The sequence below is a fragment of the Podarcis tiliguerta genome (genome assembly GCF_965153285.1).
Source record: "Podarcis tiliguerta genome assembly, chromosome: 1".
In the NCBI taxonomy this organism is placed as follows: domain Eukaryota; kingdom Metazoa; phylum Chordata; class Lepidosauria; order Squamata; family Lacertidae; genus Podarcis; species Podarcis tiliguerta.
In genome coordinates, this window is record NC_139534.1 from 124,186,618 (window position 1) to 124,202,295 (window position 15,678).

Sequence of the window (15,678 nt, forward strand, 5' to 3'; positions counted from 1 at the left end):
GGTAGGCTTGTGGGACCAGGGGACGAAATTTGACGCACAAAAGGCTGGTTTTCCAAGACCTTGCATTAGATCTCTCGTGTGACCCATAATTTGTCTTCTCCCTCTATGGTTTAGGGTGGTGGTGGTGTTTTTTAAAAAAGCACAAAGATAATGACACTATCAATACAACTAATAATAAGATGGAGGCCTCCCTAGCAGTCTTTTGCATCCTCTTCCTTGTGGATCCAATGAGGTCAAAGTTATAAAGAGAGGTCACCTAGGGCAAAATGTAAACCCAGTAAAACATACCCAAGGTACCTCATCACTCTGTATATTTATTGATCATTTGTCATTCTGTCTTCAAAGCAGTTAACCCCAGCAGAATTCTGTGTTTCCTTGCATCACCTCCTGCCAAGGGCAAGGTCTATGGCTCTTTAGCACAGATTAATAAATCTTCATCCACAGCTGAAAGTGTGGTGATGAGTCTTCTCTGTGTTGGATACAGTCTTGGAAGGCTACTAGTTTGACATTTCAGTCAACGCAATGATAACTGCTTAAATAACAGTTCTCTAATGGGTTTCATTTTCACTTGAATCCAATGAAAGCTCCATTTGATCGCTAAGTTGTCATCTTCTATAATGCTTCTGTAATAAGCAAGATCAATATGATCGCCGGTTATTATAATAAGAAGTTTCTAGGTTAAATGAAACAGAGAGAGAAATGGGCAAAGGAGACATTCTTTTTACTAGCTCCCAGTGACTACTCATCCAAATAATTGACTGCAATGAGCTCAGATGCGGACAAAGGATGCAATCCATCCAGTGAGCCGGTGGTCTTTCCCCCTCGCCCCCTCACCACTTATGGGTTCAAGTTCTTTCTACCTCCATCTCCTTGTTCATGACCCCGAAGGCACCTCTCCTGTATGATGATAGAGCACCCCATCAAAATGAAATATGAATCTCAGAGGCTGGTGCATACAGAAGGGAGAAAGAAGATGGCGGTCATCAATACACACACACACACACACACACACACACAGCTCAACATCCAAAAAGAAGTCGGGAGAGGACAAAGTTCCTTTGTATGCTAGATGGCAGGCTCTGCACCTGAAAGTTTGCCACAAGAAGAACAGAAGGAAGCAATGGAGTTGCCTCATGTCGTCGGTCGGTAGCCAGTATGTGAATTTGTTCCACATAAAGGCCTATAAGGAGAGAATGCTTGGTATAAAACAACTTTTGTTGACACAGCAGCACCACGTTCAAACATGCCCAAGTCTGCCAAAAGTGGATGCAACCCTGCCAAGTTAATGAGTGACATCATCAATCATGATGTTCAGTAGAAGATCCCTGCCAAAACAAAAAACACAGCTGCGTCCTTAAGAAAAGTACACTGCCGATGTTTATCGCATGCGAACCTACTAGGTCCTGAAACCCAAATCCAGCAGTTTGGAAAAAGATGGCAAGGATAAATAATTGCATCATGTTTATAATTATGATTAATTATTAACTCAAATTTCTACTCCACGTCCCCAAAACACTTTCATAATAGCTTGTAAAGCATAAGACACAGTACAATATACATGAAATGCCATCAGAGCAACACTTAAAAATAAATCCAAATATATAACCAAGTCATAAAACCACTCTGAATTCAATTTCCTACTTCAGGCATTTTTTAAAAGGGAAAAAGTTCTCATAAGCAGTGTCTGTTCTCATAAACAGCTTTTTTTACTAGTTTCCTGGAAGACGGCACTGAAATAGTCAGGGGGCGAGCCTTAAAGTGATTTTTGAAGGCTGGGTGGCATTACCAAGACGATCCTAGCCCCTCTTGCCAACAGATGACATCATCATCATTATTATTATTACTACTACTACTATAATTGACTTATTGCTGGTATTTGTAAGTTGCACTGGGATTTTTTGGGGTGAAAAGCAAGATAAAAATACTTTAAATAAACAAACCCCACCATTACTCCAAGGAGCTCAAGTCCTCACAACAACCCTGTGAGGAAGATTAGACTGAGGAGTAATGACTGGCCCTAAGTCACCCAATGAGCTTCAAGGCAGAGTGGGAATCTGAAACCTAGTCTCCTAGGTCCTACTGCTCAGAACCCAACGGATGAGCAACATACCTGAATAAGAAGAGGAGCACTATAGCCTCTTAGGCCAGACCTAAACAGGATCCTGACATTCTGGCCAGGTGCAGTTCCTGAGCAGTCTTCAAAGATGCCCACACAGACGGTGCATGACAGCAGTCTAATCCAGAGGTTAACAAGGGACAAAAGTCGGAGGCAAAATCTTCATGGTAGGAACAAAGGAAGTTACCATCTACTGAATCAGACTGTTGGTCAACCAGGCTCAGTATCACCTACAACGATCAGCAGCATCTCCCCAGGTGCTTCTCAGTCCTACTGGGAGAGATTGGGGATTTTTGCATGCACAACAGGGGCTCTACTACTGAGCTACTGCACGTCTTCTAGGGGAGGTTGCAAATGGATAAAGACAGCTGTTAACTGCCTATAAAACAGCAGTTCTAGGTCAAGAACCCAAAAGTTAAGAACTTTCCATTCTAAGGGCAGTGAGATCTCCTATAGAATAAGTCACCCACCGATTCCCGACTCCACAAGCTTTTAAAATTAATTAGACTAGAAGCATAACTTCTACTCTTCCAGTTTCAATGAACATCTGAAGTCACCTTTGGGTTCACAGGGGTTGCAAAATTTTCCCTTGCAATCAGTCTCAACCAAATCCTAGAAACCCCAAAGCACTGGGCATGTTTTCATTAGCATATGCTGCCAACTCAGATGAAAGATTTCTTCAGTCAAAAGAGCAGGTCTTGCTGTGTGGCACTTGATACTATCACCATTCAAAAGAGCATACATTTTTATGTGCAGTCAACAGATTGTTAAGCGACAAAATTGTTTTCTTCTGCCGGTGTTTGGGTCAAAATTATATAAATTGGAGACAATCCATAGCAAAGAATTCAGATACTGGAAATTGTATATGGAGCATCTGGGGGAGGGGGCTGAACGGAGGCTCCAACTTTATCAAGCCGGCTGCAGCGAGATTTTCACATCTCATTAACAGCATAATGAAGGCTCAATCACAGATACAATAGTCTATAAAGACTGCCAGATTTATGAGCTGTACACAGAAGGTTCAACTTGAAGGGTTTGCTCTGACCGAGATTTATCATCGCCCACTTAAAGAGACCTTTTCAGCATGATACGGTACATGGAATATACATTAAGAGCAGACTGCAAAAGCAATTTGAACATTTCCAGGGGCTTTCATTAGGGCAACTACATGCCTAAGAGGCCACATATTAAAGAATTTTGACAAGTGGTACTAAGAAGTATAAAATGGAATCCATGCCTCAATAAGAGCGAAGAAGGGAGTAGGGGGGGATCAGGGACATTGTTGGAAAGAAGCACGATTTACCTCGGAGCAAACAGCAAAACGAAAGCAAGCAGTTTTTAAGGAAACAACTGCACATGTTCAAGTAAACAGATGGAAGCACAATAATGATCTGAGCCTTCTTACCATGTTCCTTAGAGAAAACATACTGCATGAGACAAAAATGACTGCAAACTCCTACTACCATTTACCATTTATTTGGCATTGCTTGAGATCTAAATGTTGTGGATTCCTGAAGGTCACGAAATGAATCTGGGGTGAGCATTAAAGGCAGGTGTAAAAAGCTGGCGGAAGCTTGCAATAATGCAAAGTGCGTAAGACACAGCAGTGGAATGGATGGTCAGAGGAATAGAAAAAGAACAGATACTGTATTGGCTCTGAAAACTGAACTGAGAAGCAGCTTTGTAATCACATCCCATTCTTCATTTAGCAAGAAGTACTTTCTGTATCTGAAGGCTGCTACTGTACCAATATAGCTGGTCAAATTACAGACATTGTCCAGCATCCTGTTTTCCACAGTGACCAACCACATGCTTCCAGGAAGCCTATAGAAGACATTTTGAAGCAAGGTTTGATCCTTATGCAACAGAACATTTCTCCCCTATCCTCCCACATTAAATATGTTCTGGGGTTTCTCCCAACCCTCTTGAGCAGCACAGAGCACACATGGGGGAAGAAGAGGAGGGAAATCTCATTGCACTAGTGCTAATCGTTGCACCAGTGCAACTATTTAGTTGAATATCACCCAATAGTATCTTGGTGCCACTATACAAGGCTGGGTGAGCCTCTGTATAATGCAAATTTTGTCAAACTTGGATCCCCAGACCCAGATGCTGTTGGACTCTAATTCTCATCAGCCTCAGCCAGCTTAGCCAGTGCTTAGGAATGATGGAAGTTGTAGGCCAACAACATCTAGGGGCTCAAGGTTGAAGAAGGCTGGCATAATGACTTGTTGACAATCCCTGGGAGAGGATGGTTAAAACCGGGGTAAATTTAATGACATGTAGAACACATCACATGAGCAGAAACTGATCCCAAGACAATATGAGATCCTACAAACATTCCAAGAGCATTCACACCAATAGCCACGAATCTTGAGAGTACAAAACGATATATATGAAAGTCAAGGCGAAACACAAAAAATATTAAGGAAAATACAAGGCAAATCTCATCAGTCTAGAGGCTTAAAAATTCACAGGGAAGGAAGGAAAATGAATGGTTTACGTATTGGCATATGTTGTCCATATAATATTCATTATACGGACAACATATGTCAGTATGTAAGCCATTAGTTCCAAATATACTTCCAAGAAAAGTTAAAACATAATACTGGCAGTAAAATTGCACAATGAAAAGACAGCCCATGGCATGATCACCTTATTACCAAACTAATTAAGGCACAGCATCACCTAAATGTGCTTTTCTCCACGTGTCACCTAAGAGTTCTCGCATTCTGTTTTGAAGCTCTCAGCCCCTATGGCCACTGGGCTGATGCAGCAAACACTGACAAAAGCCCGCCACCAATCCCCATCACAGAGTAGCAAGCTCCAATTTGGTACAAAAGTGAAATTCCACAGTGAACAACCACAGCCTCTTGCTTCGCAGCCCAGTTCATACGTCTAACTTTGGTTGTACTTACTGTGGTCTCGATCCTTAGTCAATATGCATTCTTTTATAGATTCTGTTATTCCAAGACTGGCGGCTGTAGGGAGAGGGCCAAGTAGGGATTCCAGGGCAGGTGGCCTCAGAGGAGACTCTTTTTCCTTTGACCTGTCTTTATCTAGAAGTTCACTGTAAAAGTCCTTGTTTAAATGATTCGCAGCTGCTTCCAGTTCTTCGTCTTCTCCCTCCTCTTCTCCAAATATACTCGAGGCATTGTCTTCCATGCAGTCTTTAAAGGGAGAGGATCAAATAATTCCATCAAAAATGTTAAAACAGATGTGTGCTATATGCTGCTGGCAGGCTTCTTTAGACTCCTAAGAATCTCTCACAATCACTATTTCTTTCTAGCGTGAGTTCATTACTCGTCCTTGTCAAAAAAACAAACATCAGAGCCACACTCCCCTCCGCTCAGTGAATGCATATTGAAGGTGTGAACAGAGCTGGAAACATGCCCTCTAAAGATGTGGTGGTTGGTGAAGAGGCTGCTTTGTGAGCAAAACCAATGCCATTGTGAATTAATTCAATATTTTGCAGTTTTAACTGTGGCATTTCAGTAACGAAGCAACATTGTAAAGGGGGCAATTGCTAAAATTTTGTTGAAGCCATCAAAACGAGAGGAAACATCTGCCCAGCACCCCTCCATCATACCTAGGTCCAGCTCCAGCTATGAGCATCCGCCCAGCAAAAGACTTTGCTGAGACCACCAGAGGATCAGTTTCCCCAATTAGTGGCTGACAAGCCTGCTCACAGTGCTTCAAAGTTGGGCTACTGGAACAAGAGAGGTTGCCTTCACAGCTTCCAGCCTTCTCACTCCTTAAGAGTTGGAAGACCACAATCTCTTGTAAAAGCCCCCTCATACAGATGCCAATGTAACCAATGAAATTATCTGGACAATGAAATGTAAAGATAGAGATGCATTATTCTACAGTCTTCAATTTTGTTTTATTTTTAAATCAATAAGTCCAACACAGATGGGCATCATCATATATTTTACTACTTTCCTGTATGTCCGTGTTTAATGCATTTCTGGTGACTGGGAGCTCGCAAAAGGTTGGGAAGGGAAATGAAGCTATTTATATCCCATACATACTTACAAAGTTCTTCAGTTGAGTAGACATATCATCTGGGAAGACATTCACCAGCACCAATGCCTGCTCTCTTCTTTCCCCTGGAAGCTATTTGATTTCTCTACCAATAATTTTTAAAAGTCAATGCAAAACTCTCAATTCATCTAGTTAGGGCTAACAACACTGAAAGAGGTATCACAAATTCCCCAACTCTGTTAGAAAATCCAACTCTTCCTGCGTCATTCCTAGCTTACAAATGAAATACAGTGGTGCCTCGCAAGACGAAAAGAATCCGTTCCGCGAGTCTCTTCGTCTAGCGGTTTTTTCGTCTTGCGAAGCAACCCCATTAGCGGATTAGCGCTATTAGTGGTTTAGCGGCTATTAAAGGCTTAAGGGATTAGCGGATTAGCTGCTAAAAGGCTATTAGCAGCTTAGTGCCTTAGAAAAAGGGGGTGGGGAGCGGAAAAAAACCCCAGGAATCGCAAGACATTTTCGTCTTGCAAAGCAAGCCCATAGAGAAATTCGTCCTGCGAAGCACCTCCAAAACGGAAAACCCTTTCGTCTAGCGGGTTTTCCGTCTTGCGAGGCATTCGTCTTGCGGGGCACCACTGTACTTCATTTTTCTCTATATTCCAAATTGATGCACTTATATACCCAAATTCAAAACTACGGTAAAATCATTCTCACATTTAACATACTCCTGATTAAGGGATTTTAAACAGACTTACCGTCTTTACTGAAATTTGCATAAACTCCTTTTGCTTTTGGTCTGCTATTTTCTAACTCAATCTCTATTTCATCTTGGTAGCTTGATATTTCACCTGCGGTACATAGAAATAATTGTCACCAGTGCACAAACACAATGTGGCAGAAATAAGACAACTGAATGAAAAGTAGCCCCTACCTTCTAACTCTTCAAGCTTTTTAGACAGCTCCTTTTCAAGCTGGAGAAAGGAGAGAGGAAGACAAATGAGCAACAGAACCAAACTGTACGTTAGGAAGATTTACAACTATATCCTGTAAAAGATATATTCTGCAGCAGGCCTGACAACGTTCAAAATCAACAGTTGTGCATGAGCTAAACAGGTATGGATTGCATCTAGGGTTTACAATGCACAAGAGAGCCCTATGATCTAGGACACAACAAAAGAAAAGGACTGGAAACTAGATTTAAAATACTGCTTGAAACTCTCCACTAGATTCATGCCTCAATCCAAACTCACAAAAGGTATTTGTTAGATTCTTTGGTTTACTTTATTCGCTCTGAAGCTTGCAACCAAAAGCAAATGCAACAAAACCCCACTGGGCATTACAAAGTTTGGCGGTATACCTGACATTCATAAATGCTGGGGTGCTAGGTTTCTCAAAATAAGCCCTTTGACCGGGGGGGGGGGGGGGGGCTGAAATCCAGAATTAAGTACACAGATTTGATGACAGGATAGGTGGACATTCTGAATTCACAGCAGGGTAAGATGGGCTCATAATCAATCCAGAAAGCAATTTAGGAGACAGAGAAAGTTAGTTGCCCAAGGTCATCCACCCATTTTCATGGCTGAGTGAGGATTTGAATCTGGCCACTTCACTGTCTCGTTAATGATTTGCACGTAATTTTCAAAAGGTTCAATTCATAATCTTTAGATACAGAAACAGATGAACCAGCTCTTAAAAATTATAGGGGGCTCCATCTGTAAGCGGCAAAGAACATGCCTTACATGCAGATTCTCTAATACAGTCATACCTCTGGTTACAGACGCTTCAGGTTGCATTTTTGGGGGGTTACGGACCGCCGAAACCCAGAAGTTCCGAACGGGTTACTAAATCGCGCTTTGCGCATGCACAGAAGCACTGAATCGCAAGCCACGCATGCGCAGACGTGCCGTTGCGGGTTGCCGACGCTGCAGGTTGCGAATGTGCATCCCACACGGATCACATTTGCAACCCAAGCGTCCACTGTACATCATTCACTTTACAGTGGTACCTCGGGTTACAGACGCTTCAGGTTACAGACTCTGCTAACCCAGAAATAGTGCCTCGGGTTAAGAACTTTGCTTCAGGATGAGAACAGAAAGCGTGCGGCGGCAGCGGGAGGCCCCATTAGCCAAAGTGGTGCTTCAGGTTAAGAACAGTTTCAGGTTAAGTACGGACCTCCAGAACGAATTAAGTTCTTAACCCGAGGTACCACTGTATTTGTAATAATGACCAAAGATTAAACAAATGAGTGCTTCATAGAATAGAATAGAATCATAGAATCATAGAGTTGGAAGAGACCACAAGGGCCATCGAGTCCAACCCCCTGCCAAGCAGGAAACACCATCAGAGCACTCCTGACATATGGTTGTCAAGCCTCTGCTTAAAGACCTCCAAAGAAGGAGACTCCACCACACTCCTTGGCAGCAAATTCCACTGTCGAACAGCTCTTACTGTCAGGAAGTTCTTCCTAATGTTTAGGCGGAATCTTCTTTCTTGTAGTTTGGATCCATTGCTCCGTGTCCGCTTCTCTGGAGCAGCAGAAAACAACCTTTCTCCCTCCTCTATGTGACATCCTTTTATATATTTGAACATGGCTATCATATCACCCCTTAACCTCCTCTTCTCCAGGCTAAACATGCCCAGCTCCCTTAGCCGTTCCTCATAAGGCATCGTTTCCAGGCCTTTGACCATTTTGGTTGCCCTCCTCTGGACACGTTCCAGTTTGTCAGTGTCCTTCTTGAACTGTGGTGCCCAGAACTGGACACAGTACTCCAGGTGAGGTCTGACCAGAGCAGAATACAGTGGCACTATAACTTCCCTTGATCTAGACGCTATACTCCTATTGATGCAGCCCAGAATTGCATTGGCTTTTTTAGCTGCCGCGTCACACTGTTGACTCATGTCAAGTTTGTGGTCAACCAAGACTCCTAGATCCTTTTCACATGTACTGCTCTCAAGCCAGGTGTCACCCATCTTGTATTTGTGCCTCTCATTTTTTTTGCCCAAGTGCAATACTTTACATTTCTCCCTGTTAAAATTCATCTTGTTTGTTTTGGCCCAGTTCTCTAATCTGTCAAGGTCATTTTGAAGTGTGATCCTGTCCTCTGGGGTGTTAGCCACCCCTCCCAGTTTGGTGTCATCTGCAAATTTGATCAGGATGCCCTTGAGTCCATCATCCAAGTCGTTGATAAAGATGTTGAATAAGACCGGGCCCAAGACAGAACCCTGTGGCACCCCACTAGTCACTCTTCTCCAGGATGAAGAGGAACCATTGATGAGCACCCTTTGGGTCCGGTCCGCTTCAGTTATACCCAAATGCTGAAAGGAAGGGACCTAGACAGTTTGGTGGGCCATATCTGCCATGTCCACTTCATATGGCCACCTGCACACATTGGCTCAATGGTGGGGCTCATATGTTGCATGCAGAAGATCCCAGGTTCAGTTCCTACCATGTTCAATGAAGCTGATGATGTAGCAGGAGATGGGCAAGTCCTCAGTCTAAGACCTTAGAGAGCTGCTGCCAGTGAAAGCATACAACATTGGGCTAGATGGACAAATACTCTGACCTAATTCAAGGCAACTTCTGACAAGTTGTAGATTGGTTGCAACTGCCCAGGAAAGAGGTCTGTCTGGTGCTTCCTAAGCATCAGATAATTAAAATAAACATCATCATCAAAAATAAGAGAGTGCAGAGAGTACTCATTTTGCACAGTAAAGACATAATGGCTCTCATGTACCAACAGGGAAATTGCAATGGATTAGCCCTGCATTTTACTGTCTGTGGCTGCCATAAATGTCACAGGGAGAGGGACACCAACTACATTTATAGCCATCACCAACTGGCTATTTCTCAAAAGACCACATTCAATTCATGGCATTTATAGGGCTTTATATTTAATGGGGTAGTCAATTTTGTCTCTACAATCTGAGTATGCAGATTTTCCCACTGCTGACTCAAGTGTGCGCACAAACATGCACAAGGTGCCTGATTGCTATTGAATAGGAAACTTCTCTCTTCATAAACAAGAACCTCTCTTGCCCGGACTGAGCAGTGTTAAGGCAGTCAATTTCATTGAGTGACAACATCTAGTACCCTGAAAGTGAACAATCCCTCCCTGTCTAATTACCCCACACAATTTGGTAATTTTATAAACTTCTATTAGCACCCTACCCCACTTAAATCCACTGTTTTCTCAACTAAAATCTGTAACATCCTTATTCATTCCTTGTAAGAAAGATGCTCTGGCCTGCTCATCATTTGAGTAGCTGTGTTCTGTATCTTCTTCTTGTACCAGCAGTCAAAAGCTGTCTTGCCATGTAAGCAAGAGGTTGTCCCGGGGTGGTGGGTGAAGCAATGACTGTACTTTCTCTCACTTCGTTTTATGCCGGTGGCAATTTTGTATTATGCCACACCCTCATGGCAGCCACTTTGTGACTGGCAGCCAGGGCACTCTTTCAAAATCTGAAATGTGTTCACTGGGACAAAAAGCCACAGGGAACCGTCTTATAGGGTGCAGACTAGTTTAACACCCAGCCCAGCATTGTTTGCTCAGGCTGGCTGTTTCGGGTCTCACAAAGAGGTCTTTCCCATCAACTGCTGTCTGAGCTTCATAAAAGGAATGCTGATAACTGAAACAGAGACCTTCTGTGTGCCTGTGCTCTACCATGGAGCTATGGCCATTGCTTTATACACATAGGTGGAAATATCTCTTCTGGCATCATGTTGCCACCCAGTTTGGATAGATCCTTTGGGATCATCCCCAACTACCTCCATGGCAGAATGAGTCAGCATCCAAATGTGTAAGTACCTTCGGAATAATAATAATAATAATAATAATAATAATAATAATAATAATTTATACCCCGCCCATCTGGCTGGGTTTCCCCAGCCACTCTGGGCGGCTTCCAACAGAATATTAAAATACAATAGTCCGTCAAACATTAAAAGCTTCCCTAAACACAGGGCTGCCTTCAGATGTCTTCTAAAAGTCTGGTGGTTGTTTTTCTCTTTGGCATCTGGTGGGAGGGCGTTCCACAGGGCGGGTTCCACCATCGAGAAGGCCCTCTGCCTGGTTACCTGTAACTTGGCTTCTCGCAGCAAGGGAACCGCCAGAAGGCCCTCGGCGCTGGACCTCAGTGTCCGGGCAGAACAATGGGGGTGGAGATGCTCCTTCAGGTACAGTGGTACCTCTGGTTACGTACTTAATTCGTTCCAGAGGTCCATTCTTAACCTGAAACTGTTCTTAACCTGAAGCACCACTTTAGCTAATGGGGCCTCCCGCTGCTGCCACACCGCCGCCACGCAATTTCTGTTCTCATCCTGAAGCAAAGTTCTTAACCCAAGGTACTATTTCTGGGTTAGCGGAGTCTGTAACCTGAAGCGTAGGTAACCTGAAGCATATGTAACCCGAGGTATCACTGTATACTGGACTGAGGCCGTTTAGGGCTTTAAAGGTCAGCACCAACACTTTGAATTGTGCTCGGAAACGTACTGGGAGCCAATGTAGGTCTTTCAAGACGAGTGTTATGTGGTCTCACGGCCGCTTCCTGTCAACAGTCTAGCTGCCGCATTCTGGAAACTACATAGCTGTAGTTTCAAAAGGCAAAGTTAAGCTTCAGCAAAGTTCTGGTGGGCATAAAAACTTTTTGAAAATGTCTCTAGAAAACCTTTTGGAGAAAGAGGATTTAAAGACAACACTGAGGAGGAGGAGGAAGAGGAAGAGGAAGAGGAAGAGGAGGAGGAGGAGGAGGAGGAGGAGGAGGAGTGTGTTTTCCCCCACAGTGATAATAATTTATATGCAAAATTAGTGATAGATATTTCAGGACAATCAGCTCAGGAGCAGATACTAGTGACACTCTGCATGTCTTGGCAAGCAACGTTTTGGAGCAATTCCAATGCAATTTAATCATAATTAATAGCAGTGCTTATTTTAAAATGGACCAGTTGAAACACAGAATTCTATGTAACGTTGTATTCCTCCCCCAACCCTGGGCATCTCCAGTGGGAGCAGAACTTGAAAAGGGTTTTTTTTTTGGTGGGGGGGGGATCCAATTAACAAGCAAATACCTTTCCAGCTGTGGCCTTGGTTAATTGGGGTGGAAGAATGAGAGTGGCATACAGAAGAGAAGGAATGTACAGGCAACAAAATAAGCTTAGCCATATCGTGTGAAAGATTTTAAATCTGGTAAGTCAGAATAAATTTGTCGCTGCACCGGGTGGTGAGCTGATGGGGAGAACTTGGGCACAGCAGGTAACCTGCCAGGAATTATGTTGAAAGCAACTGTGACGGCTCTGCAAACGGAGTGAAGGCTCGTGCCCAGCAGAATTTCCCAAGCAAAGGCGGGCACTGAACTCAAAACGCTGATGCAGAGCTGGCACATAGTCACTTCTTCAACTATCTTCTCTCTGTGCGTTCCCTGGCTACAGCTCAGTCCTCTCTCGCCTCCGCCAAAAAGCTCCACAGCCAAAACCATCCACCACTCCTTGTTGCTCAGATCACACGCCTCCCTCCTTTCTCGATCCCAGTGCATCCTTTAAAAATCTCTGAGAACTTGACCCATATTTCGGCTCTCGCTTCCCACTAAACCCCTTGCCTGTGACCTTCATTCTTCAAACTTTGCTGCTCCTCTGCTGCCCAAACACAAGACTGGGCAAGGCTTGCTCTCAAATGGCTCCATCCATTTACCCTTGCTGCCCCTTCTAGGCATAAGAACCTGAGCACTCTGATCAGTCAGCCCAGTGGCCCATCTGGTCCAGCAATGCGCTCTCACAGCGGCCAACCAGATGCCTAGAGGAAGCCCACAAGGAGGATGTAGGCCCTATAGCACTTTCCCACTTGTAATCCTCAGAGATACCAGAGCATACTGGCTTCAGTGCAGGAGGTAACAGCCATCATGAGAAGCAATCATAAACAGCCTAATCCTCCCTTGCATAATGCCTACTCCACAATGCTATTCCATTCTTCCTTATAGCCCCTCTTCAAAAACCCCACTTTTTCTATGAAGCCAGTGGCATTTCCCTTTGCCAGCATTCCTCCCCCTTTTCCTTGCATCTTCCCTCTTTCTTTCTTTTTCTTTCTTTCTTTCTTTCTTTCTTTCTTTCTTTCTTTCTTTCTTTCTTTCTTTCTTTCCAAAAAGACTTCTAATTCCTTAGGGTGTGGATTTTTCTCGTTTTCACATGTAAAGAAAGACACCCTACACATTGATGGTTCTAAATAAATAATAGGTAATATCATGATCAAGTGAAGAGCTGTTAGAAATTGAGCTATCAGTGCACTGGGGAAGGGTCTTTTTAAAATAATTTTATCAATATGAAAAGTGTATCACCATCACCCAGGTCATTCCGCAGCTTTCCAGAATGTGTGTTAGACTGTGTAATGAATGCCTCTTTGGCAGTTGTTGAAAGGGCTGTGTGTGTGTCCAGTAGCAGACTTGACTCATTTTTCTCTTGGCACACTTGGGCCTGTCAAATATTAGCCCGTCCCTGCCAAAGCCCACAGCTAATACAGATAAAATAAAAAAAGTAGCTAAGCTGAGTCTGCCTTTTTGGACATGTTTCTGAGCCAAACTCAAAAAAAAAAATTCCAAGGAAATAAAACATCCAAGGCTGTTTCCTAGGAATCTGAATTTTCAGCCTGGACTTGCTTGCCCAAGTCCTCATCACCAGTTTCAGACATCTGAAATGTACATCTGGCAGCATCAGTCACCAGGATGAGAACTTGTTCAGAGGGTAACGGGCAGGCAGGGTGGCTTTCAGCAAGCATGCAGTTCTCGCCAGATAAATTGAGGTGAATGGGGGAGTTTAAATAATATCTGAAATGAAGCCATCCCCATGCACTTCAGTGGCCTCAACCTTGCAATTGGCAGGTGTCAGGGAACTGCCATTGGAGCGGGAGGCGGAGAGGAGGCTCTAGGACGATGGTGGAGAGGGTCCCAGTAGGAGGAGAGGTAGCCCATCCGCTGGGGAAGGAAATCAGCGTAACACCAGTGCAGAAGGGGGGCAGATGGAGGAATCGGAGAGGTGGCTCCAGGACTCTTCGCCGGAGACCAGCGGAGAGGGCATGAGTACTCCGTTGCCCACACCCACCTTGCGCAGAAAACTTCCGCGCAGGCAAAGGGGGAGGAGACTGGGCGTCAAACAGCTTCTATGCTGGAAGAGGTTTAAGAAACGCCCACTGACGGATTCTGCCAGCGACTGAGGCAGCCACGGAACTTGAGGCTGTCCAGACAGAAAGTGTTCAACCAGGCAACCTAGCCAGGAGTAACGGCAACTTACGCACGAGGAACCCCTAGAACCATTACAGCAGGCATGTCCAAAGTCTGTTTCAAGGGCCTAATCCAGCCCCTGTGGCAGTTCATTTCCTGGGGTGAAGTCCTAAAAAAAAACCTCAACAACTTCAATCCTTAAAAAAGTCAACAACTTTGGTTGGCCCTTTGGTCAGCCCTCACGGCCCTTCACTTCATCAAATCTGGCCCTCTTTGGAAAAAATTTGGACACCACTAGAAGGTTAAGTAAAACCTCTTTCTGAGTAGCTCAGAGGACCAACTGCTTGGAGGATTAACCGCTGCTCTATGTCATTTAAAAATGAGTGGTTGGGATAGTGCATTTGTTTGCAGGATGGTAACTTTTGAGTTCTCTATCAGCAACAAGTATGGCTCATGTAATATGAGGGTACCAGTGGAAACAGAAGACAAATTGTGCTACAAATGAACTGAAGGCTACACACGCCAACATGGCATTGCCCAGAACAGATTCAACCTACAGTGTTTGTACTTAACAATAGATCAGTATTCTGCTAGGAGCAAAAGACAATATAGAATAACAAGCTGGGCCTGCAACAAAATTCCACAGTGTAGAATGATCCTGAGGGTCAGGTTTAAAGTTCTGGTTTTGACCTTTAAAGCCCTTCATGGCCTAGGACCCTCATACCTACAGGACAGCCTCTCCTGGTATGCCCCACGAAGGACCTTAAGTTCCATATATAGCAACACCCTAGAGGTCCTGGGCCCTAAGGAAGTTAGATTAGCCTCAACCAGAGCCAGGGCCTTCTCAACATTGGCTCCGGCCTGGTGGAACGCTCTGTCTCATGAGACCAGGGCCCTGCGGGATCTGATTTCTTCCCACAGGGCCTGTAAGACAGAGTTGTTCCACCTGGCCTTTGGCTTAGAATCAGTTTGATTCCCTCCCTCTCTTTCTTTTTCCTTTCTCCTCCTGTGAAGAGGCTGCATCCTAATGTTTTAATGTTGTATTTTAATCTTTTTTTAAAATTGTATTTTAATCAACTTGTTTTTATTATTGGTTGTTAGCTGCCCTGAGCCCGGTCTTGGCTGGGGAGGGCAGGGTATAAATAAAAATTTATTATCATTATTATTATTATTATTATTATTATTATTATTATTATTATGACTGCTCCAGTCAATCTTGTCTTCACCAATACAGTGGTGCGTCGCAAGACGAAATTAATTCGTTCTGCGAGTTTTTTCATCTTGTGAATTTTTTCGTCTTGCGAAGCACCACTGTGCATTGACGGTTTCCCATAGGAATGCATTGACGGTTCTAAAAAAAAGGCGCAAGACGTTTTCGT

The 15,678-nt window shown here is 43.9% G+C and overlaps 1 protein-coding gene and 1 long non-coding RNA gene across 3 annotated transcripts in view; one reads left to right on the forward strand and one right to left on the reverse strand.

Annotated features, from left to right (window-relative positions):
* Positions 1–15,678, reverse strand: part of BRF1 (BRF1 general transcription factor IIIB subunit) — a 201,110-nt gene that overhangs the window by 87,358 nt on the left and 98,074 nt on the right. For both annotated transcript variants that reach the window (XR_014510193.1, XM_083436620.1), the window contains exons 9-11: positions 7,029–7,068; positions 6,853–6,945; positions 5,035–5,286 (exon numbers count right to left, since the gene is read on the reverse strand). Coding sequence is in view for 1 of the 2 variants with exons in the window: in XM_083436620.1 (XP_083292746.1) it covers positions 5,035–5,286; positions 6,853–6,945; positions 7,029–7,068 (385 nt within the window). In the remaining variant the exon portion in view is untranslated. The remainder of the gene's footprint in view (positions 1–5,034; positions 5,287–6,852; positions 6,946–7,028; positions 7,069–15,678) is intronic.
* LOC310677960 overlaps positions 1–15,678 on the forward strand; it is a 288,527-nt gene that overhangs the window by 41,978 nt on the left and 230,871 nt on the right. The window lies entirely within an intron of this gene.